The sequence below is a fragment of the Rhinopithecus roxellana genome, chromosome 17, assembly GCF_007565055.1.
Source record: "Rhinopithecus roxellana isolate Shanxi Qingling chromosome 17, ASM756505v1, whole genome shotgun sequence".
In the NCBI taxonomy this organism is placed as follows: domain Eukaryota; kingdom Metazoa; phylum Chordata; class Mammalia; order Primates; family Cercopithecidae; genus Rhinopithecus; species Rhinopithecus roxellana.
Window position 1 is genome coordinate 73,601,636 of NC_044565.1, and position 25,729 is coordinate 73,627,364.

The 25,729-nt window shown below is 39.9% G+C and overlaps 1 protein-coding gene across 1 annotated transcript in view; it reads right to left on the reverse strand.

Annotated features, from left to right (window-relative positions):
- Window positions 1-562: 562 nt before the first annotated feature.
- SRD5A2 (steroid 5 alpha-reductase 2) overlaps window positions 563-25,729 on the reverse strand; it is a 61,738-nt gene continuing 36,571 nt past the window's right edge. Inside the window, exons 2-5 of the mRNA XM_010372593.2 lie at window positions 11,730-11,893; window positions 9,502-9,603; window positions 7,426-7,576; window positions 563-4,382 (exon numbers count right to left, since the gene is read on the reverse strand). Coding sequence (XP_010370895.1) covers window positions 4,316-4,382; window positions 7,426-7,576; window positions 9,502-9,603; window positions 11,730-11,893 — 484 coding nt within the window. The 3' untranslated portion in view covers window positions 563-4,315. The remainder of the gene's footprint in view (window positions 4,383-7,425; window positions 7,577-9,501; window positions 9,604-11,729; window positions 11,894-25,729) is intronic.

A 25,729-nucleotide genomic window follows, 5' to 3' on the forward strand; every position in this document is an offset into this window, starting at 1 on the left:
TTCCTCTGGATGCTCCCATCTCCCCGTTGGCCTCAGCCGACTTGGATGCTGCCACACACTCTAAGAGCAATTACTTCACCTCCTTCTCACAATGTCACTGCCACGCCGAACTAAAACTATCTTTATGAGGTGAGCAGACAGAAATACAATTATTTATGGTGAAGTACAGCCATATGGCTTGTGTTTTTTAAAAGTCAGCTTCTTCTCTTATGAAATGGAGCTCTAACAAGTGTTTATTCTCTCTCTCAGAGGGACATCTTTTCCTGGGAGGATAAAGAAGGGATCAGGCTTGTGCAGCCTGGACACAGGAAAGGCAGGAAGCCCACTCTGTCAGTGGGAGGCCCCTCTCTCCCAAGGGCCTTCAATGCCAACCCTCCCTTGGACCCTCCCTTATGACTCCCCTCCTTCCTCCACTTTCTCTGTTGTCCTCCTCCTCCCAGCCAGCTTGCCATGTCGGAAGGGATATTGGCTATCCCTCCAATAAAGAATCTAGATTGTGACTGCATTGAGCGAAACCAAACCCTCAACCCAAAAAAGACAAGACTAAAGAAACTAACACAGCTTGGTGCATACTTTAACCTTCTCCAATTATTTATTTTATTCACCCAAATCTCAAGCCAAGGTTGATGGGGAGAAATGAGGCACAATGCAAATAACACAGGACTTTTTAAGATCACAACTCCATGGACTTGCACAAAGAATGAACAAATCTCTTACTTAGAAATTAAATCCACTCAATGGCTTATTAAATCACCCAAGAACTCACATTGCCACCTGGCTCTATGCCTCTTTCTTTCATCACAGGATAGTGTAGATGCTATAAAATAATCAGCATCCTTCTCTAGAAAGATTCACTTTACATTTGCCGTTACCCTCCTTGTTTTCCCTGGGTGGACCTCAGCTCACAGCTTATTAGAGAACCAAAAGGCCAAGCGGGAAAGGAAATGAATCTTCATGAATCTATTCCTTCATGTGCCAAGAGCTTGCTCCCCTGCTTCTTAGTGAGATTGCCATGAGGTAACCACAAAAATCCAAGAGAACTATTATCAAACTTCAGGGTTGTAAAACCACAGATGTATTTATTTGTTCCTGAAAGGGTCTAAGCCGCCTAAATAGCTGTTTAATTGTGTATTTCTCATTAGAGCTCCGTTTTCCTTTTAGAATACAGGGGAGCCAGTGTTGTTCTTTATGAAAGTAAGCACTAGGGATAAAGGGGTTTATGACCTGAAACCTTTTTCCATGCTGAACACACATGTTGTCTTGACTACACCAATGAGGGAAAACTCTCTATTCTGTCAAATAGGTTTATGAAAGGGCAGAGCCTGATGCTCCCACAGAGCGAGGAAAGCCTCACACACACACAGGCATGGGACAAGAGGTGTACAAACTGAATTGTGCAACAGCACTTAAGCTCTGGCTATTTTTCTCCTGCATGAGCTCTGTAGAAATCCAGATGGCAGCCCTAAAGGCTGTGCCTTAAGCAGAAAAAAACATACTTCTGACCCTCAAAGGGACAAAATGAGATGGCTGCTCTGACCAGCTCTGTACCAGCTGTGAGGAGGCCTTTTAACTCTGTGGGTCTCAATGTCACTACCTATCATATGAAGTGGTAGGAATAGCTGATGTCTGAGGTCTGCTTCAGCTCTTTAATTCTGAAAAACAAGCAAAACTCAACATTTTCTTCAAGGTTGGCAGGAAAACGCCTCTTCTGTGAAAGCTTCAGCAAGACCAAGATAGAGTATCTTGTGAGCTAGGACACTGTTAGATTATTTTAGCCAAAAAACACTCCACAGAAACCTCAATTAACTATAATTTTGTTGCACTCTATTTTTAAAAGTGGGAAGAAATATGTTTAGAGATGAGTACACGTTCAGATCTTTACTGTATTTAATCCACATACATATCCTAGCCCTAAACAATGACAAACTGTCATTGAACACAACACCCCTAGAACACTGAGAATACCTGAATTATCAACGGAAGGTTTCAGCTTTCATAGAGTTCACGCTACCCTGCCCCATATTCAGATGAAGAAGTTCCACAATCATGCTAACTTGAAAGGTCCACCATCAGGCAACAGGACTGGGGTCCCCCCAATATGTTAATTACCTAATTAAATCAAGGTTGGACTAAATACTATTTTAGAAAGCGCCCTCTTGTGGCAAGAAATGAAATTGCCAAATGGCAGTTTTGTCCTGAGACTGTGAGTACTGCCATTTATTGTACACTTATTTCATCTCAAGGATCGGCCTGGATGTTTTACATGGTAGTAAAATAAAGGACTTTAGCAAGGTAGTTTTCAGAGTCATGGAGAGAACTGGAAGTCTTTTGTGTCTCAGAGCTCAAGCTACACCTGAAGATTTCTTTCACCAAGTGTATTCATTCCCCTGTGTATTCCTCAGCACCAGGAATGGTGTCTATCCTCAGGACATTTTCCTGCACGTTTATTGTAGTTCCTTGTAGTTCTGAATTGTGGCTGAGAGGCTCTATAAGTCATACTTCTTTATTTCCAGCACACAGCCCCTAATTTCATGAAGAGAGAAGAGAAGAAAGGAAACGACACTACAGACAGGGTGAATGGGAACGGGGGAAGGAGGGACAGAGAAGCATACCTCAATATCTTGTGAAAATCTCCAGAAGTCCCAGGATATTTTAATTCAAACAAAATTACTTAACATTCATGATTTTTAAGGTATTTAATGAACAACAAGAACATTTATTTATATGATTGCAATTTGTATTTTTCAGTAATCAACATCATCCTCAGACCTTCCAAGTTTCCTATGTGACTTATATAGTGAGTTTCTGTACTTAATACCACTGGTGCTCATTTCTCAAAACAGTTTGCTAAATATTGACAATGCGTTCCACAAACATAGGCCTGAGAAGACAAATATTTCCATATATTCCAATTACAAGCGTTCGGCCCCTTCCTTAGAGAGTCCATATCTCAGCACCCATGCCGGCGTGACCGCTTCACAAGAGTTTGCAAACTCAAATGCTTACTAGCTACGTAGTTCCAGTTCTGGTGTGGAAATGTGGGCTCTGTATGCTCAGATCCTCCAATTTTTTAAATGAAATTAGAATGCCAGAGTTTTATGAAGGAATCTCCTAATTTTTAAGTTTTTGAAACTTTGTAAAAAGCAAGAAAATGTCTGAGGCAAACAAAACAGGTTTTCTGCCCAGATGTGCCCTTCTGTCTGCAACTTTCAGCCTCTGCCTGCAGCTCGTTTGAGGGAGGTACTCAAGCTGCCCCTAGGAGACACCTTCTTGAACAAGTTCTGAGAACTACAATGAAGAAGTTCCAGGAAAGGAAAGTTGCTTGGGGCTTCTGCTGTACTTCACATCATTGTGGACATCTGGTGGAGGCAAGCAGCATGTAACCTCATCATTAATTCTCTTTGTTTTACACTTTTTTTTTTTTTTTTTTTTTTTTTTTTTGCCACCAGTTTCCAAGAACATGAACGTTTGCAATCTCTATTGTAAAACTGTTCTCTATCCTCTTAGTAGCCATCCAGGATCATGCTGTTCTCCACTCTCTCAGCAGCCATCCAGGGTCATGCCTTTTTCTTTGTGGTTATTAAAACCTGGCCTTCAAGAATAGCCATACCAGTTTTCCAGGGATTGTGAAATCTTCTGGAAAACAGAGGCACTCATCAACTAAGACACTGCACAAATTTGAAATGAGGTCAATGCATCAGTATCTTTTCAGCACTATGAGGAGAGGGCTCCTGTATTCAAGGTCTACCTAATAATTTCTCATCTTTCCTAATTCACCAAGGAAAAGGAAGACGTGACTGGGGTTTTCATTTGGGAGTGGGTTTGCTCTGGGTCTGTGTGGCTTCAGAGTTTAAATCTCTGCTACTCTGTATGCGTACAAAATGCATACCTTTAATAAGGTCTATAAGCACTGCCTTCAAGCCAAAAAATTCTTGATTACAGAGTTGTCCTACATTGACAGGGAGTGGGTATGAAGCCACGTGTACTTGGATTGCCCCGTGAAAGAAATAGGAGAAGTTTGTACTTTCTCAGAGCAATGCCTAAGAAGCAACCGTTGCCATTTGGAAAAGTGGCTTTTTGAAGCTTCGGGTGGAGATCAGGATGGGGTCCCTGGAAGGGTAGGAGTAAACTCGAAGCAGGCACCACTCAGAATCCCCAGGCCAGCTGGCAGAACACCAGGAGACCAACTGTTATATATGCACATACATATATATATATATATGGAGGACTATTATATCATGGAAATGACAGTTTCAGCAGCTTGACCGTTTTCATCAGCGTTGTGGGAGCTTTGCTCCTTTTTAATTTGGTTTCTTTAAAAGATGAATGGAATAAGGGCTTTCCGAGATTTGGGGTAGTCCTCAAACATCTTGAGGTAGAACCTAAAAGACAAGAAAGGAATCATTGTACATATAATGGGGCAGTGGCTGACAGCTGAGGTTTGCTGTTAACAAAATCCTTGTTACAAGTCAACCTACAGTTATTTCAAGTCTGACTATTTCGATAGTCATTTATGATTCTTATTTCTCCTTCCCACAGCCTATTTCTTGTAAATGTTGAAGCTTCTTTTGCTGGGAAATGAAAAGTAATAGGCAGAGGGTAGTAGTGATGGCTGTGCAACATTTTGAATGTACCTAATGCCACTGAATTTTACACTTAAAAATGGCTAAAGTGGTAAAATTTTTGTTATGTATGTTCTACCAGGAAAAAAAAAAGTATCTGGAAGGAAGTACTTGTTTGGATTCAGCTGGGAAACAGAAGGAACCAAAGACTAAGGGCAAAGAGAACCAGCAATGTTCCCAGGAAAATATCCTTTCACGAGGCCTGGGAATGCTAGCAAAATATCACCATGTATCATGAGTTGAATTTTGTCTCGTCAAAAGATATGTTAAAGTCCTAACTCCCAGTATCTGAAAGGGTAATTTTTTTTTCTGGAACTAGGACCATTGCAGATAAAATTAATTAAGATGAGGTCATACTGGAGTAGGGTATGCCCTTAATCCAATATGGCTGTGTCCTAAAAAGAAGAAGAGAAAAGATAAAGAGACAGAGACAGAGACACACAGGAGAGAAGGCCATGTGGAGACGGAGGCAGAGATCAGTGATGTCGCCATAAGCCACAGAACACCAAGGGCTGTCGGCCACCATTAGAAGCTAAAAAGAGGCAAGGAAGAATTCTTCCCTAGAGCCATCTTGGGGGCATGGTCCTGCCTACGCCTCGATTTCAAACTTCTAGCCTCCAGAACTATGAAAGGACAAATCTGTGTTGTTTTAAGCCTCCCAGTTTGTGGTCATGTATTGCAGCAGCCACAGGAGACAAATGCACCTTATAAGAATCCTTTCTCCTTAAGTTGCCAGGCTGTCCTCCTAACTAGTTGACACTGGCAGCACTCAAGGCATAATCAAGATGATACACTCTATTAAAGTACCTTAGTTTGAATTAGGGGGCAAATAATAAGTTACAAAAGGTGGCTAGTTTTTGGTACTGTGATGTGAGAAGGCTGGTGGGCTGCCTCCGCCGGTGCTGCCTCTGCTGTGAGTGCCTGGCTTTGTTTTATAGGAGCCTTCACAAAGTCCTGTTAGCCTGTTAAAAACTATGCCTTCTGGCCCTTCTCTGGGAGGTATGAGATCACAGAATGAAGCCTCAGTTTGGGTTTTATTGTTGCAGCAGCTGGAAACGTCTGGTGGAATTACAGCCCCTCTCCTAACCAAGCACGGTAGAGGCCATGCTTCCCAGGGGCCCTCCAAGTGCTGAGTGATGCCTTCTCTTCTCCTCTGCTTGCTCTGCCTCTGGTGGGCAGCAGACCCAGCCTGAAATGGTAAGAACTGTTATGACTCTCTTATGGGCTAGGAACCCTCTGCCACCTTTCCTCGCAGAGTCTAGGAGGTGGTAGGAATAGGTCATGAGCTGTTGCTTCATTGCAGAACGTTGTCCTCGAACAATTCTACTCAGAAAAAAAAGGAACTCATTCTTGGTTAAATCTTCAGAACTAGGCATTGAGTCATAACCCCAGGGTCCTGCTTCCAAGACCATTCATTCCCTGAGTATCCACAGTCTCCAGTAATTATAGGCTTTCTGTTTCCACAAAAGCCATTTTAGGGAAAGGATCTGAAATTTACACTTGGTAATTTAAAGCCTGTCAACAACCTAATATATTACCTTTCACTTCGAGCAATACTGTTAGTTAATTCTTTTGTCCCCACTCCACCCCAGGGGTTAGTGAAGCTTTAGGCCAGACGTTCAGAGGGAGGGTTCCGAAACACCTGCAATTCCTGGAATTTCCCAGCAGATGGAGCAGTCCTAAGATTGCCCCATACATGCGATTTCTTGTCCTACCTTCCTCGGAAGCTAGGGTTGGCCTTGTTTATGATTTATAGAGGGTGGGTGTCAGGGAAGGAAGGCAGTACCAAAATAAACCCTGGCATTGCAGAGATTCCAGGGGAAATAATCCTTCTGGAGTTCCAGGGCTCTGTGATTACCTGAACTGTTAGCACCAAATCTTGTAGCTAAAAATAGCAGCCACATAGTCACCAAAATAGTACTTTTTCCTAGTGGCTCTCTAGCCTGCTGTGCCTCAGAACATCCGTGGAGGCCAGGCGTAGTGGCTTATTCCTGTAATCCCAGCACTTTGGGAGGCTGAGGCGGGCGGATCACTTGAGGTCAGGAGTTCAGGGCCAGCCTGGCCAACATGGTGAAACCCTGTCTCCACTAAAAACACAAAAAGTTAGCTGGGCATGGTGGTGGGCCTGTAGTCTCAGTTATTTGGGAGGCTGAGGTGGGAGAATCGCTTGAACCTGGGAGGTGGAGGCTGCAGTGAGGCAAGATCGCCCCATTGCACTTCAGCCTGGGCAACAGAGTGAGACTCTAACTCAAAAATAAGTAAATAAATAAATACATACATAAATAAATACATACATAAATAACTATCTGTGGAGCTTTGGAAAGTGCTGGCCCTGGTCCTACCTATGGCACACATTTCCAGAAATGTGGTGGGAGGGAATGAAATTGAAGCATGGAAATGGAAGCAGCTTCTTCTGCTTCTTGAGGCTTTTTCTAACCATCTCCAGGTAAGCCTGCCTGGTGGGCACAGAGCCTGGGTCAGCTAACTCATGTGGGTGCAAGGCACTTCTCGCTGGACAGCCTTCTTCAACAAGTCAGGCACAGGACCTTCCTGGCCGTCACCTCAGTTTACATGGACTTATGTTTGTTCTTTAAAAAAATTTCATTACTGCTACTCTCATCCAGCTAACTTCCAACTTCAGTACAAGCCCAGTAAGTCAGAATATGCTAACCCAGATTCTTGTATCAACCTTCCCTTAAAAAGATAAATATCTTTGGTTTCTAAATCTTCCTCTGCGGGTTCAAAGCCTGTTTGGAGAAGAAGAAAGCTACATGAATGCCGCCGCTTTTATTGAAAAGTTTACCTATGGTGGTGAAAAGCTCGCAGCCCAAGGAAACAAACTGAGAAAAAAGCAAATGCAAGTGCTGGGAGGGACCAAGTGGCCAGCGCATAGCCGATCCATTCAATGATCTCACCGAGGAAATTGGCTCCGGAAACATACATAAACACGCCACCTGCGTGCAGAGGAATCAGAAGGTCAATCATTGCAACTGAATCATTGTGACATTAAACCCATCCGTGTTGTTCCAAAATACACAAAGGCAGCGAGAACAAATGTGGGGCTGGAGACTCCCTCCATAGTCGTAGGAGTCTGGTGGAATCCTCTTGGGGAGATGGGGAAACAAAGCAACAACAGCCTGTTGCCTGGAGTCACGAAGAGTGGCCTCAACTGCTTAACAGGCTCTATCCAAATCTCTAACAACTGCTGGACCACTAGCTTTGGGTAGGACAAGGGAGAGGTGTAGAAGGCCTGGCTTTTGTTTCGTTCTATTAAGGAAGGTTTTGGGGCCACTTCTTACCTCCCCATTCCTTTCCTGGACACCCACACTTTCACATTCACAGTCCCAAAATGTGAAACTGCACACTACATTAAAATAATAAAAATCTGAACTTATGGGAGAAGGAATTTAGATTCTCTTATGGGATTTGCCCCTCCCCACCCATCTGCAAAACACTCTCCTCTGTTCATGTTTAAAGTAGAGAGTAGGAGATGCAGGTATTTGTCCTGCTGGAAGCTGGTGTAGTCAGCTTCTTGATTTTAAATGTTTCATTTTCTATCCAACCAGGTATTTCTTCTCTCAGGACTGTATCTAGAAATCAGCATATTTCTAATGATATTAAATATATCCACACTCAAATTTTATTACCCACATTAAACTGGGGATGTTTAAACCAAAACAATTTTGTTCTTTCTATAGTTATATAAAAATATTTGTTTTTAAATCATTCTCTATTATAATTCAAAAGTTGGAAACTAATCTTGGCAACTGGTTTTTAAGCGCTTTCTCTGCTCTTCTTTATTTATCTAGTTATGGAGTGAATGTTTTTAAAATCAAAGCCCCTTCGAGTTGAATCTTTCTTGAAGATGAGCTTGCATCAGTGGTTCCCAGCCTGTGATTCTCTAGGACCTGGGAGGAACCATAGGTCTAATGCAAAGGGCCTATAAATTGTCTATGAATACAGTAAATGGCACATCTTAACCTACTAAATTATTTTTGTTTGATGTAGATACTGTTAGGATATTAACAACATTCAAATTCATTTGAATATGTTACTGAATTCATAGTAACTTTGACATTAATTTCTTAATGACTATTAATGTGCACTAACATCATGTCATAATTGAGGAAATTTTTTGATGTGAATAAAGGGTTGTATTTACATCAAAAAGGGTAGAAGCCAAGGACCCACACAAATGCCCATCTAAATCTATTGAAGGATGACTTGGACTGATTCACTCCCATCTGCATATATTTGTCCTTCTCATACCCTGCTTTCTTTGGAACAGTTAGGATTACAAACATGCTCACCTTTATCTCCAAAAATGCACTTGTGCTGCTAAGATCTCCCATCCTAAGTTTTTATTAAGTAAATATAGTTCTCTACACCTTTAAAAGTATATACAAGTGGCAGGAAATACACAAGTTCTAGCCTTAACTGCTCACAAGATAAGTCTAGATCAATTGGAGGGGACACATTTATTGGCCAAGCATTCAGCATCATTTGCAAACCTAGAAAGGATCAGTCCTCTGTACATGACAATCTTACCTGCCCTCTGTACGTGACAATCTTGCCTACTGCAATGAGGTTGTAGGTAGCCGATTCCAACCCTACTCAAATCTCCCCCTGTCTCCCACCTTCCAGGTATTGTGGTCTCGCACCTTACTGAGGGCTCTGGTAGCTCTCTTGAGCTTCTGGGTTCAGGTCAGAAATGCAGACGTACTGTGATGGGACTAGGTATGCAGGGGAAGTCAAGAGCAAGCTGAGAGGTACTGTATCATCTGTGCCCTCAGCGTCCCCTCTCCATCTGCTACCATAGCATCATCCCTGGGGCAGGCTCAAGGGAAGAGTGAGAGTCTGGGGGCAGGGGAGACATTACCTTGTGGAATCCTGTAGGTGATTTCTCCAGGCTTCCTGAGCTGGCGCAATATATAGTCACTATGGATGTTGACTCCCATTCCCAAAATAAATAAGAAGACACCTTGACAAAGAAGAGAGAAAGGAGAAATGTTTTAAAAAATGTGTCCAGATTTTGGTGCCTTTTTCACAAGCTAAGCTAAAATGAAAGGAGGGGCATTTAATTCCTAAAAATGAAGGGAAGGGCATTTAATTTCTAAAAGAATGGTCCTAAGATATGGCAGAAAGTGGGGAGGGCAATGAGTCCTGGTCCTGAATGCGGAGCACTGGGTGTGCTGTTTCCTAGACTCAGGCTGAAAATGCACAGTGGCACCACCGATGGAGACAGGTCAGAAAAGAGAGGACAGCAGGAGGCAGCACCATTGTCCAGTATTTAAATACAGAAACAAATAAATGAACAGATCATAATAGTAAGCCTTTAGCTCATTCACAAAGAGTCAAATCGAGGTTGCATATCTCAACAGCCAATTCCAGCCCCTTTTCTTTTGCCATCTCCCCCTATAGAGGTTGAATTGAGAAAGGTGGTCACAGGAGCCAGTTCCACCAATAAGATGTAAAGTGAAGTCTTGGTGGGGGGACTTCCTTGGAAATCGTTTGCTTTTCTGATAAAAGGTACAGGCAAGACCGGTGCCCCTACTTCCTCCTTCTTCCTGTCTTGATTGCCAGATGCAATGCCTTGAGCTACAGTCAATGTCTTGCAACCATGAAGTGACTAACAAGAGGACCACAGGTAAACATGCTAAGAATAGGGGAGACAGAAAGTGCCTGAGTTATTAATGGTGTCGGTAAGCAACCACAGGAATGCAGAAGCCACCTACTTCGACGCTTGTTGTTATGTAAGAACTATGAATTCTGCATTATTCCAGTCACTATTATTTGGTTTTCCGAGCGCATTCCTGACTGAAACACCCACTCTCATAAAAAATAACGTGAGCTAGTTTGGAGGCGTGGCCACTAACAAACTGACTTCCACCACTACCACACCCACACATACACATTCTGACATTAAAAGTAGCATACTACACACACTGTTCACATCTTTATTTTTTTTACTCAGCCACATATCCCGGAGGTGTCTCCACGTACACTATCCACTGGTACAGAAAGGGCCCTGTTCTGAGGTGAGGAGAGCCAGGATCGGGGATGCTAGTTCCTGCATCCCAAAGGGCATTACTACAACCCAGAAACACTCACCGTCCCACATAAAGGCTCAACTCAACCTCTCAGCAAAGCACATTAGTGCTTTTCAAAATACATCAGGCAAAAAGCAAGAATAGTTTAGTTAAAACAATCAGGTCTGTTCTCACCTTATTTGATACAATATAAAACAAGGATTTTCCACCTTGTCTAGTCAAATGATCATTGGCCGGGAAGAAAGGGTATCTGGGGAGGGATGGCAGGGGAGTGGGGAAGGAAGGGGGACAGCACACACAGCAGTGTCTTCAACTATTTTAGGTAGGGTGGTCAGGGAAAGTCCCTTTGAGGAGGTGCAAATTGGTGGGGAACTAAATAAAGTGAGGAATCAACCCCCATGAATACATGGGGGCAAAGCCTTCTAGGCCAAGCTTGTCCAGCCCGCAGCCCAGGACAGTTTTGGATGTGGCCCAACACAAATTCGTACACTTTCTTAAAACATTATGAAATTTCTTTTTAGCTCTGCAGCTATCATTGGTGTTAGTGTAATATAATACACTAACACCAATATATGTGTAGCCCGAGGCAATTCTTCTTATTCCAATGTATCCCAGGGAAGCCAAAAGACTGGACACCCCTGCACTAGGCAGAGGGAACAGTCCTACACAAAAACACTGGGGCCGGACAAGCTTGACAGCTTGTGGCAAAGCAGGAAGGCCACTGGCACTGGAGCACAGAAAAGGAGGTGCAGCAAGCCAGGAAAAGAGGCTGGGAAATTGGAAACACCAAGGACATTTAGAATTTAAAGGCAGTGGGAAAGAATTTGTATTTTGAAAGTAAAGGAAATCTACTGGAGAGTTTTGCAATGGGAAATGGCATGATATGTGTTTAAACAATCTCTCTGGCTACCATATAGAGAAAAGACCAGGGTTGGGGTGAGGGAGGGGAAGATGGGATCATTAGCAGGTTATTGCAGTAGGGAGAGGCCATGGCGACGTAGACTGTGGGAAGGGTTGTTAACTGGGGAGTAGGTGAGAAGTGGCTAGATTCACTTACCTAAGCAAAACCGTATGTCTGTGTACCACCCATCAGGGTATTCAGCACAGTAAATCAGATAGTAGCTTTGAAGGAATCCATTTCCAGCGCAGAAGGCAATGCCTCTGAAAATGAGTACAGCTGGATAAGGCCTCCCTCGATTGAGCAGTGAGTACACAAATGTCCTGAGACACATGGGGAGGAAAGGTTAGGAATCACTGTTAAAAAAGAACATGGTCTCATCCCCACCTCTTTCTTAAGCTCACACCAGAAGGTACCATACCTGAAAAGTACAACCACTAAGAAATAATCAACAACATAGAATACACAAATAATTTGCATAATAAATAATGAATAGCATGTACCATGTTGGTACATGTACCATCTTGTACATGTACCATGTACATAATTCCACAAAGTGGAATTATCATGACAGAATAACAATTTTAAGTAAGTACAATAAATATCCTTAAAGAAATGTTTCCTTCAAAGCAGAAAAAAATACTTGAAAAAGAACTAAATAAAAATAATTTGTCAAAAATTATAAAGCCTATTAGTGGTAGAGTAAGAGCAAGATCTAGGTCTTCTGATAATCCCAGTTTTCTACATTAAACCTTTCTAATTACTCTGGAATTGGCATTTTCAAAAAGATGTATTGTCACTGTATGCGAATGAGTAACAGACTCAAAAAAGAGAATCCATAGTTAAGTAAGTTTGGGATCTATAACATCAGACAAGACCTAATATTTACTCATTGTGGGATTTCTTCAAGCCACGGCATGCTAAGGACATGATGACTCTCTCAGAAGGAACCCCTAGTTTGGCACATTCATCACAGAGCTGGAGCTCCACTCCAGAAAACACTTTCCTAAACAGGGCAGATAATCCCATGTAGACAATTGGGTCCTGAAGCTTTGAAAACTGATATTTGATTCTGTAAATTTTACCTTCATTTTTCTTTCTCTGTCTCTCACACACAAACACACACACATATGCACGCACACACACATGCACAAATGCACACACACACACTCATGCTAGACAACCACACACATCTCCAGAGCATTCATCTGATCTTTTGCAGACAAGAAAGACTAGACAAGATCTGCAGATTTCACAGATAATCACAGTTGCATTTTGGATAGAAACACCTCTCCTTCAAAGTCTGGGAGGTTTGTCATAGATCTCCTTCTCAAAAACAGGAAGTCTAAGAAATGCCCTGGGCTTCATGTCAGGGATGTGGGTCACCATTTTTTTGTACCTAGATCATATGTGAGTGTTGCCTCCTAAAATTGATGTGAGGATGAAATTATCTAATTTGATGCTTCCTATGAAGAAGCATATTTTAAACTATGGAGTGACTGGCAAAAGTATGGAGACAGGTGTTGCACTATGTGTGAGTCAATTTATTTATTTTATTTTTTTTGAGATAGAGTCTCATTCTGTTGCCCAGGCTGAAGTGCAGTGGGGTGATCTCAGCTCACAGAAACCTCCACTTCCAGGGTTCAAGCAATTCTCCTGCCTCAACCTCCCAAGCAGCTGGGACTACAGGTGCCCGCCACCACGCCCAGCTAATTTTTGTAATTTTAGTAGAGACAGAGTTTCACCATATTGGCCAGGCTGATGGGGAACTCTTGACCTTGTGATCCACCTGCTTTGGCCTCCCAAAACACTGGGATTACAAGCATGAGCCGCCGTGCCCAGCTGAGCCAAGTTGTATAAACATAAAACATCAAGGTTGTATTGAAGACCTGCACTTTCCCCCTTGGCAACAGCAGTTTCACATCTTTCCTCTTGGCTTGAACATCTACAATTCTGCTGGAACAGGGAGGCTGCTCAGGTGTTCCCAGGATGCTGAAACTCCTCACCTCTACCATCTGCTCTCCTGGCCAGTTAATGGACTATGAGGATCTTTAAGTGTTTGTATTAAAAACTTGAAGGGGAAAGAAAGGTTAGCGTCCTGTGCTGTCTCCCTAGAAACTAAATGCTATCTGCTGTCTCCCTCTCCCCTTCACACCTGGACTCAGGTCTACTATGTCATCTGTAGAATGCCTCCCACCCCACCCAATCACAACAGTACCTGCAATTCATGTCTTTCAGTAAATAATTACCTTCTCTGTTTCTCACCTCCTTCAAAACACAAATACACACAAGGGAAAGGAAAATGAGTCGCTAATACCAGAGTGTACATAAGTGAATTAGATTAATGAGCTTTTCTTCCTTCCCCAGAGGGAAAAAGAACAGAGTGAAGATGCAGTGGGAGAGCAAGTGCTCCGTGGTTAAAAAGTTCAGGCTTGAAGGACTTCACTATTTCATAACTCTGTGATCTTGGACAAACTCCTTCATCTGTAAACTAAGGTTAATTATTAACCTCATTGGATTAATAAGGTTGGACTCATTGGACTACTATTTTATGAGAATCATTGGATTCCTATAAAAATTAAATAAGATGATGCAGGAAAAAGTAACTGATACAGGATTGTTGCTATTTGTTTCTCCTTGCATTCACACTCCATGAGAGCTTTGGGAGCCTGAAGGTGACTTCTTAGAAGAAAAGGATCCTGAAAGGCTACAGAAAGGTATTTAAAAAAAAAAAAAAAAGTTGTATTTTTGTTATACTTGTAGTAGAAGTATGTATTAATCAGGGCAGGCTCACTACTGTAACAAAAAAACTACGAAGTATCAAAAGATCAACATAATAAAAGCTCATTTCTTGCTCATGCCACAGTAAGATCCTATTCAACTTTCTGCTCCACAGCCATTCAGGACCCAGGCCCTTCCAAGGAATCTACCACATCTATCCAGCAGGCAAAGGAAGAGAGAGGACAAGGAGGATTGTGTAGAAGGTTTTCTTAATGACCATGCCTCAGGCTGGAAGTGGCATAAATTCCACCCTCATTCTTTTGGCCCCACCCAACTGCAAGGGAGGCTGGGAAATGTAATCGATTGGGTTTCCCAGCAGCAAAAAGAAGGAGGTTTGGTGAACACAGGGTACAGACAGAAGGCTTTGGAGAGCTAGAAGTCCCAGAGAACAAATAAAGTTCATCTAATCTGAATAACTTTGCTATTGGAAAGCTGGAAGTAGTTCAAAGCTTGTTGCACTTTAGAAAAAGACAAAGACAATGACGAGAAGTGGGAGAGAGTCTATTAGCTCAAGAGACTGGCAATTGGTGCTGTAGAGTTGTAGGCGAGTTTCCCCTTCAGATCCCATGCTCCACCTATGGGCTGAGACTCAGTTTCCCTCGTTTGGAACCACATCACTTTAATTACCTCCTACACCTCTAATATAAATTTTCGTTCTTTTATGGTTTGTTCTTATAGAGAGACTGATAAGTACTCTGTAAATATAAAGTTTTCTATCATTGCTAAGTAAATATTCATTTGGGGGGATTCATTGGAAAGGGTTAACTGAAATTGCAAATCCAAATTAAACCAAAGAAAAAAGCTTTAAAATTACACATCTTGCATAGATCAACTCATATTTAACTAAGTCTTCTTCAAATATAAATGCTATTGCTAAGATTATCAAGCCAATTGAAGACTTTTCACTATATGAAATTTTAGACTCATTGTCAATCAAAATAAATTCAAACTCTATATATAAATACAAGGTTTCCATGTATATATTTAATTATTCTGTATAGTAATTACTCCTTTCTTGACCCTGTAACCTTGTTCATCTACTACTCCATTTTCCTGCTTTCCTTTATAGCAACTCCAGAGAGCTGCCTATGCTTGCCATCTCTGTCTTCTCCTCCACTTCTTTCCTCCTTCTCCCTCCTCCCGTGGAAACAAATCTTGGTGAGTCCACCAGAGACGATCACATTCCCAAACCCAAGAATCAATTTACAACTCTCTTCTTATTTGACAAATTAATCACTCCCTCTTTCTGGAAACACTTTCTTTACTCAGCTTCCAGCACACCACACTCTCCTGGTTCTTCTGCTTCACTGATCTGTTCTCATTTTCCTTTGCTTGTTTCTCCTCATCATCCTGACCTCTAAATATGAGAGTGCCCCCAGAACTCAGGACTCTTTTTCTTCTTTATTTACAGTCTCTGTCTACGTGATCACATCTAGACATATCATTAAATATCATTCCTATAATCTGAATGCATCCCCCAAAATTTGTGTGCTGGAAATTTAATCCCCAATGCAACAGTGCTGAAAGGTAGGGCCTTTTAGGAGGTGTTTAGATCATGAGGGCTCTGCCAACATGAATGGATTAATGCTGCTATAAATAGGACTTGAGGAAGTGGATGTGCTCATTCTTGCCCTTTCACCTTCTGCCTTCCTCCATGTGAGAATACACCAAGAAGGCCCCCATCAGATGCTGGCACCTTGGTCTTGTACATCCCAGCCTCTAGAACTGTGTGAAATAGATTTCTGCTCTTCATAAATTACCCAGTCTCAGGTATTCTGCTAAAGCAGCACAAAACGGACAAAAACAATCATCTATAGAACAGCAAGTCCCAAATTGATACCTCCAGACAGGATATCTGCAGTCCTTAGACTCAGACTCATATGGGCAACCTCCTACTATACCTCTAGTTTAATGAATATTTCAATTTTAACACAGTCAAACCCAAACCTCTGATTCCCCATTCTTCTCCAAACTCGCACTTCCCTCAGTCTTCCCCATCTCAGTAAATGCCAAGTGTATTCTTCCAATTGCTTAAGCCAAAGACCTTAGACCATCTTTGATCTCTCTCTCTCTCTCTCATACCCCACATAAAATCTGTTAGCAATTTCTGTCATCTTTATCTGCAAAATATTTTCAGAATCTGGCCACATCTCACCAACTCCACTATTCCATCTGAGTTTCATCTCTCATTAAACCTCTCCTGGGTATTTGTAAAAGCCTCCTCATTTGACCACCACACTTACTCCACGGCAATCTATTCTCCATACAGCAGACCAAGTAAAGCTGTAAACTGGATCATATTACTTCCCTCTGAAAACCTCCTTCGTGACTAAATAAAAGCCCAAATTCTTGACTGCCTTCAAGACCCTAGACAGTCTGATTCCCCAACTACATCTCTGCTCTCTTCTACAACTTTTATCTTTGTCCATCTCACTGCAGCCACTCTGCTCAAATGTTAGCTTCCCTGACCACCTTATGTAAAATAAATAACCTCCAATGCCTCCAGCACTCACTAGCCTCATAAATCTACTTTACTTTTTCCAGTAGCACTTTTTACTAACATATTCTACTTTCTGTGTTATTGTCCACCTCTTTCCACAAGAATGTATGCACCATAAAGAGAGAAATGTTATCTATTTTGTTCATCACTATATGTGCGATGCCTTGAACAGTGCCTGGCACACAGTAGGCCTGGAATGAATTTGAATGAAAGAAAGTCTATCATGTGCTATAAGTGGCACACATCATATGCATGCAGAACTTCAAATTTTATCTCATTGTATATGCACCATAACTTTTACTTCCAGGGGGTTGTGAAGTAGAGATGCTTTTCCACATTCCTCCTGCTACATATAACTGAGTCTCTGGACATTATTTAAAAAGCAAACATGAGAAGATTCTAAAAGTTGGTGAGAACAAGGCACATGGGCTAGAGACCTTAGGATTTGAAGAAAAACAAAGCAGTGTGTTCTTGGGTTTTCATTTTGCCTCATATATTCCAGATTTAGAGCTGATGAAGTTGGCAATCATAAAATGCAATAGTCACAGATCAAAAAGCCAAACAAAATCTTACTTTCTCTAGCTAAGGAATGAGAAAAAGGGAAAAACCAGAAAGACAAAAACTTTTAGAATATAGTTGCTCTGCTATAGCAAACACCACAGAAAAACTAGCTCACTCTCACCCCACTAGCAAAGTCTGACGCAAGTGCTTCCATCAGACTTCCCCCTGTATTTCCTGTACTTCCCCCTTACCAAGCTGTGTGATAGGCACTCTAACCCCTTGCCAGGCCATGTCAGAAAAGGCTGAGTAGGGAGTCAGGTATTCCTACTGGGAAGTAACAAGCTCATCCCACTTCTGCACAGTGTTAATAAAGACCACATGGGGAACCAGGACTTCTTAACTCCACATCCTCCTGCTGGCCTGGGTAGTATCAGAGAAGCCCTAGTGGAGAGCTGAAATATTCACCATTTCCCAGTGACAACAAGGCCACCTTCCCTCCTCCACTGCATTCCATGGTGTCAGTGGAAACCAGTTGGGAGGTGAAAGGAAACATTCTTAACTCTCTCAGCCAAACAAGTATCAGTGGAGGACTAGCAGGGAGCCAAAACTCCCACCGCCACACAAAAGCAACAAGGAGCCTCTACATTCAGGTTTCAAAATGTCCAGTTTTCAACTGAAAATAACTTAACATACCAAGAACCAAGAAGGTCTCAAACTGAATTTTTAAAAATCAATAGATGCCAATACACTGTATTATGTAATTCTAAATGTATGAAGGGGAAATATTTAAGACAATTATACTATAAATGAGGAATAAAAAAGTGGCATTGCGGGAAGTATGTTTTCTGCACTCAAACTGGTAAAATGACAACACTTTTAAACTATGAAAAATTGTGCACATATAATTTAACACCAAGAGCAACCACTAAAAAACTATATGAAAGAGATTCTCTTGTATCAAATCTAAGGATGAATCAAAATGAAATTCTAAAAAATGTTCATATAATCACCAGGAAGTATAAAAAAAAGAAAACAGACATAGAAAAACAGAGAGAACAAACATAAAACAAAAAATAAAATTTCAGACTTAAGCATTAATACATTAATAATTACAATAAATGTAAATTATTCAAATCATTATAAAGACAAGACTTGGCTAAAGACAATTAAAAGACAAGAGTTGACTAAAACATAAACAAACAATAGGTTGATGACAAGAAACTCACTCAAATATAACAATATAGGCAGGGTAAAAGTAATAAAATGGGAAAAGATGTATCATAGAAACATTAAATAGAGGAAGGTAGGGAGAGCATCCTGGAGAGCTGGAAGAGTAAGAAACATGAGGAATCTGTCTCCCTGATTAGGCAATAATTGCACTGACAGAGTATGTCTGATATAACTATTTTGGAAATCTGGAGTCTACCGAAGGCTTGCAACTTTCAGGGAAACATTTGGATGGCACATTGCAGTTAATTTTGATTTCAGTTCAGTCCATTTTAGCTCTTAGCACAGTAGCAGCTACCCACTTCCCATCCCCACCCCTGTGGCAGGCAGCTGTGCATGTATTCCTGCAGCAGTTTGCACACAGCTTGAAGGAGCCAGGATAAGCAAAAAGGACCCTGTCCTCTAAATATCAGGCATATGTGCTTAGATTGATGATTACTGCTTCTGATCAGAGAGGTACAGACAAAGAGGTGGTGGGTCTTTGCTGTTACACCTTATTGCATTGTTGCAAACCCCTTCCCATCTAGCTGAAATGACTTCTAGGGATTTAAAGGGCTGGCACCCTATTTCCACTCTCTTTTTCATTTTTTCTTTTTCTCCTTTTGGGAACCAGATATTAAAGATAAGGACATTCACAAACAACTGAATATATGGGAAAAATTATAAAGTTAACACACATGACCATAGAAGGATGCAAGCTCTGAGAATATCAGTAAAGACTTTACGTTTACACCTCAGGCTGATCCTTGGCACAGAGACAGACTAAAGCAATTTTAATAAACAAAACAATAACAAAAAGCAAACAACCCTGAGGAAAAAGAAGAATCTGCATTCCAGAGTTATCACATTATTAAATTCAAATGCCCAAGTATCAACAACAACAACAACAACAACAGGCATTCAAAAAAGGAAAATATGGCCCATTCAAAGGAAAAAACAGTCAACAGAAACTGCCCCTGAAAAAAACCTAACAGCAGATCTACTCAAAAAAGACTTTAAAATAACTGTCTTGAAGATATTTTAAGAACTGAAAAAGGGAGGGTGGAGCAAGATGGCCAAACAGAAGCCTTCAACAACGATCCCCGCTGCAGGAAGACCAATTTAACAACTATCTACACACATAAAAAGCACTTTTGTAAAAACAGAAAATCAGGTAAGCAATCACAGTACTTGGTTTTAACTTCGTATTGCTGAAAGAGGCACTGAGGAGGGTAAGAAACATAGTGTTGAATTGCCAGTGATGCCCCTCCCCTATGCCTCTGGCAGCAGCCACATAGCACAGAGAGAGAATCTGTAAACCTGGGGAAGGGAAAGTGCAGTGATTGTGGGGCTCTGCATTGAACTCAGTGCTGGCCTGTCACAGTGGAAAGTAAAACTGGGCTAAATTCAGCCAATGCCAACACGCACAGGGAGCATACAGATCAGTCCTAGCCAGAGGAGAATCACCATCCCAGCAGTTGGAATTTGAATTTTCACAAGACTTGCCACCATGGGCTGAAGTGCTCTGGGATCCTAAACAAACTTGAAAGGCAGTCTAGGCCACAAGGACTGCAATTCCTAGGCAAGTCCTAGTGCTGTGCTGGGCTTAGAGTCAGTGGACATGGGACACCAGCCAGGGTGGCTAAGGAAGTGTTTATGCCATTCCTCCTGCAACACCAGGCAGTACAGCTCACAACAACAAAATTTATTCCCATCATCTGCTCAAGGAGAGGAGAGTGAAGAGTAAAGAGGGCTTTATCTTGCATCTTGGAAGTGATCATTATGCACTGCATGCGTGTATCAAAATACTTCATGTACCTCATGAATATATACACCTACTACATACCCACAAAAATAAAATTTAAAAGCCTAGGCAACATAGTGAGACCTCATCTCTATTAAATTTATTTATTTATATAATTATCCAGGCATAGATGGCATGCACCTATAGTCCTAGCTGCTCAACAGGCTGAGGCAGAAGGATCACCTGAGCCAAGGAGGTTGAGGCTGCAGTGAGCTAATTGAACCATGTACTATAGCCTGGATGACAGGGCAAGACCCTGTCTAAAAAAATAAATAAATAAATAAAACAAAACCAAATGTGGATAAAGTCAAGAAAATAATATATAAAACAAAATGACAATACAAATAAAGATTTTGAAAACCTAAAAAGAACATCTGGAGCTAAAAATTAAAATAACAGAAATGAAAATTTTACTAGAGGGCTCTGAGGGAAGATATGAGTAGGCAAAAGAAACAATCAGATAACTCAAAGATAAGGCAATGGAAATTACCAAGTCTGAGGAACAGAAAGAAGAAAAAATTGAAGAAAAGTGAGCAGAGCCCAAGAGACCTGTGAGACATCATCGAGGGGCCCAACATACACATTGTGAGAGTCCCAGAAGAAGCAGAGAGAAAGGAGTAGAGAGAATATTGGAAGAAATAATGGTGGAAAAACTCTCAAATTTGAAAAAAGACATGAATATAAACCTCCAAGAAGCTCAATTAACTCAAAGTAAGCTGAATTCATAGAGACCGACATGGATATACATTATAATCAAACTTTCCAAATACAAAGGCAAAGACAAAATCTTGAAAGCAGCAAGTTAGCCGGGCGAGGTGGCGGGCGCCTATAGTCCCAGCTACTCGGGAGGCTGAGGCAGGAGAATGGCGTAAACCCGGGGGGCGGAGCTTGCAGTGAGCTGAGATCCAGCCACTGCACTCCAGCCTGGGAGACACAGCGAGACTCCGTCTCAAAAAAAAAAAAGAAAGCAGCAAGAGATAGAAATGATTTGTCACATACAAAGCATCTGCAATAAGATTATCTACAAATTTATCATCAGAAACTTTACAGATCAGAAGGCAGTGGGCTGATATTTTCAAAGTGCTGATATAAAAAAAGAAACTGTCAAGCAAGAATACCATATCTGGCAAAACTTGAAAGTGAGGAGAAACTTAAGACATTTCCAGATAAACAAAAGCTGAGAGAGTTTGCTACCCTACATCCGCCATGCAAAAACTGCTAAATGGAGTCCTGCAGGTTAAAATGAAAGCATAATATAGAGTAACTAGAATCTATATAAAGAAATAAAAATATCAATGAAGGTAAATATAGGGACATTGTAAAAGGTGGTATTATTATAACAATGTTTCTTGACTTTGTGTTCTCTACATGATTTAAGAAACTAATACTTTTTAAAAGTCTAAAAGTTAATATCACTGAAACTATGGTTTCTAACTCATTATTTTTTTCCATATAAGAGTTTAATGCATTTCAAAGAATTACTTCTGTTTTGTGACACATGATATATAAAGTTGCAATTTTGTGATATTAACAATCAAAAGAGATGGGAAGGTAGCTGTTAAAGTAGCAGAGTTTTATGTTATTGAAGTTAAACTGGTTTAAAAGTTAGAATGTTATAAATTTAGGATGTTAAATGTATTCCAAAGGTAATTGCAAAGAAAATAGCTATAGAATATATACAAAAGGGAACAGGGATGGGGAGTTATAAGGTGTATAGAAAACAAATATAAAAGTTATAGAAGTAAGTTCCTCCTTTTCAGTAATAACATAAATGAAAATGTATTAAACTCTTCAACCAATATAGATGAGCAGAACGGATTTTTCAAATGGTCCAAATATATACTGTCTACAAGAGACTCACTTTAGATCCAAAGACACAAATAACTTGAAAGTGAAAAAATGGAAGATGACATTTCACGCAAATGGAAATGAAAAAAGAGCAGATGTGGCCGTACTAACAGACAAAATAGACTTTAAATTTAAAAAAAAAATGATTACAGGAAGAAAAAAGTACATTAATATTAAAAGGTTCAGTATAGAAAGAAGATAGAAGACTTACAAGCATTTATGCACCTAATGACAGACCATCAAAATAAAGACAGCAAAAACTTCAGAATTGAAGGAAAAAGAGACATTTCTGCAATAATAGTTAAAGAATTCAATACCACACTGTCAAAAATGAACAGAATAACTACACAGAGTATAAGTAATGACATAGAGGATTTAACACAATAAACCAACTAGATCTAACAGAAATATACAAAACAACTCTGACCACAACAGGATAAAGTTAGAAATCAATATCAAAAGTAAAACTGAAAAATCTATAAATATGTGAAAATTTTAAAACACATTCTTCAAAAAAAATCAATGGATCAAAGGAGAAAGCAAAGGGAAATTAGAAAATACTTAGATATGAATGAAAATGAAAACACAACATGCCAAAACTTATAGGATGCAGCAAAAGTAGTGTTAAGCATGAAATCTGAAACTACAAATGATTATATTAAAAACAAGGAAGATCCCATATCAACCACTTAACTTTACAACTTAAAGAACTAGAAAAGAACAAGCTAAACCCAAAGCTAGCAGAAAGAAGAAAATAATTAAGATTAGAACAAATATCAAAGAAATAAAGAATAGAAAAACAAGAGAAAACCAATAGAATCAAATGCTCCTTCATTAAAAAAAAATTTTTTAAATGACAATTCTACACCTAGATGGACTAAGAAAAATAGAGACAAGACTCAAATTACTAAAATCAGAAATGAAAGTGGGACATTACTACTTATTCTATAGGGATAAAAAGAATTCTAAGAGAGCATTGTGAATAATTGTACCCACCAAAATTGGATAACCTACATGAAATGTTCAAATTCCTAGAAATACTAAGCCTACCAAGACTAAATCATGAAGAAATAGAAAATTTGAATAGACCTATAACTAGCAAGGAGATTACATCAGTAATCAAAAATCAAAATCTCACAATGGAAAAAAAAAAAGCCCTTGATCTGACAGTTTCACTGGTGAATTCTACCAATAGTAGAAATACTTCTACCATTTAAAGAACTAACCCCAATTGTTTTCAAACTTTTCCAAAAAAAGAAAACATGAAGAGGAGAGAACACTTCCTGACTTATTCTGTGAGGTCAGCATTATCCCAACATCAAATTTAGACACAGATACTACCAGAAAAAAAAATTATAGAGCAGTATTTTTTGTCAACATCAAAGCAATTTTTTAAACAAAATCCTAGCAAACCAAATTCAGCAGCATATAAACAGAATTATAGACCATGATCAAGTGAGACTTAATTCTGGAATGCAAGGATAAGTCAACATACAAAAATCAATCAATGCAATCCATACATTGTCAGACTTAAGGAGGGTAAAACACATGGTCAAATAATTGATGCAGAAAAAGCATTTGAAAAATTCACTCTTTCATGATAAAAGCACCCACCAAACTGAGAATGGAAGGAAACTTCCACAACATAATAAAAGCTGTATATTAAAAACCCAAAGCAAACATACTCAAAGATGAAAGCTCTTCTTTTAAGATCAAGAACAAGGCAAGCGTGCCTGCTTTTGCCACTTCTATTCAACATAGTGCTAGAAGTTTTAGCCAGAGCAATGAGACAAGGAAAAGAAATCAAAAAGATACAAATCAGAAAGGAGGAACTAAAATTATCTCTGCTTACAGATGATATGATCATGTGTCTAGAACACTCTATTAGAGTCCACATACATTTTTTAAAAACTGGTAAATTAATAGATGAAGTAAGCAAAGTAGCAGGATAGAGTTGACACAAAAATCAGTTGCATTTCTATACACTTACAATAAACAATGTGAAAAGGATATTAAGAAAGTCTCATTCACAATAGCATCAAAAGAAATAAAACACTTAGGAATTAACTAAAGACGTGAAGACTTGTACAGTAAAAAATTATAAAATATTGCTGAAAAAAGTTAAAGAAGAATATGAAAATGGAAAACATTCCATGTTCATGGACTGGAAAACAATATTTTTCAAATGTCCATACTACCAACACAATCTATTGACTCAATGCAATCCCTACCAAAATTCCAATGACGTTTCCTTTTTTGCACAAATAAAAGTCCACTCTAAAATTCATATGGAATCTCAGGAGACATCAAAAAGTCAAAACAATTTTGAAAAAGAATAAAAAATATTGAGGATTCACATTTCCTGATTTCAAATCTTACTACAAGCCATAGTAATGAAAGCAATATAGTCCTGGCATATAGACAATAAAAGTCTATAAAGACAAAGACATGCAATCAACCTGGATGCCCATTAATGATGGACTGGACAAAGAAAATGTGTTACATATACATCTTGGAATACTATGCAATCATAAAAAATTAAATTACATCCTTTGCAGCAACATGGATGCAGCTAGAGGCCTTTATCCTAAGCAAATTAATATAGGAACAGAAAACCAAATACTGCACATTCTCACTTATAAGTAGGAGCTAAACGTTGAAGACACCTGAACCTAAAGACACAAATAACAGACACTGGGGACTAATAAAGTGGGAAGGGTGAGAGGGGGCTGAGGGCTGAAAAACTACCAGTTGGCTACCATGCTCACTAACTGGGTGATGGGATCATTTGTACACCAAACCTCATAGGACAAAAGCATCGTAATACTGTATCCAGCAGTGATTTCTTGGATATGTTACCAAAGGTGCAGGCAACAAAAGAAAAAAAACAAAAAAATTGGGCTTCGTGGAGAATCTTTAAAATTGTGCATCAAAGACACTATTAATAGAGGAAAAAGGCAACTCACAAAATATTTGCAAAGCATATATCTGACAAGAGATCAACATCCAGAATATATAAAGCACTCCTAAAACTCAACAACAACAACAAAAACAAAAACCAGATTCAAAATTGGGCAATGGACTTGAATAAATGTTTCTCCAAAGAAGCTATGCAAATGGCCCATAAGAACCTGAAAAGATGCTCAACATCACTAATCATTAGGGAAATTAAAATCAAAACTACAATGAGATACCATCTCAAACCAAACCAATTAAGATGGCTACTATTAAGAAAACAAAAAATAACAAGTCTTGGCAAAGATGTGGAGAAACTGCAACAATTGTGCCCCGATAGTAGAAATGTAAAATGGTGCAGCCACTGTGGAAAACAATATGGTGGTTCCTCAAAAATTAAAAATAGAATTACTACATGATAGAGCAAATCTACTTCTGAATATGCATCCAAAAGAACTGAAAACAGGGTCTTGAAGCAATATTTGTGCACACATTTATAGACGCATTATTCACAATAGCTAAAATGTGGAAGCAACCAAGTGTCTATTGACAGATGAATGAATG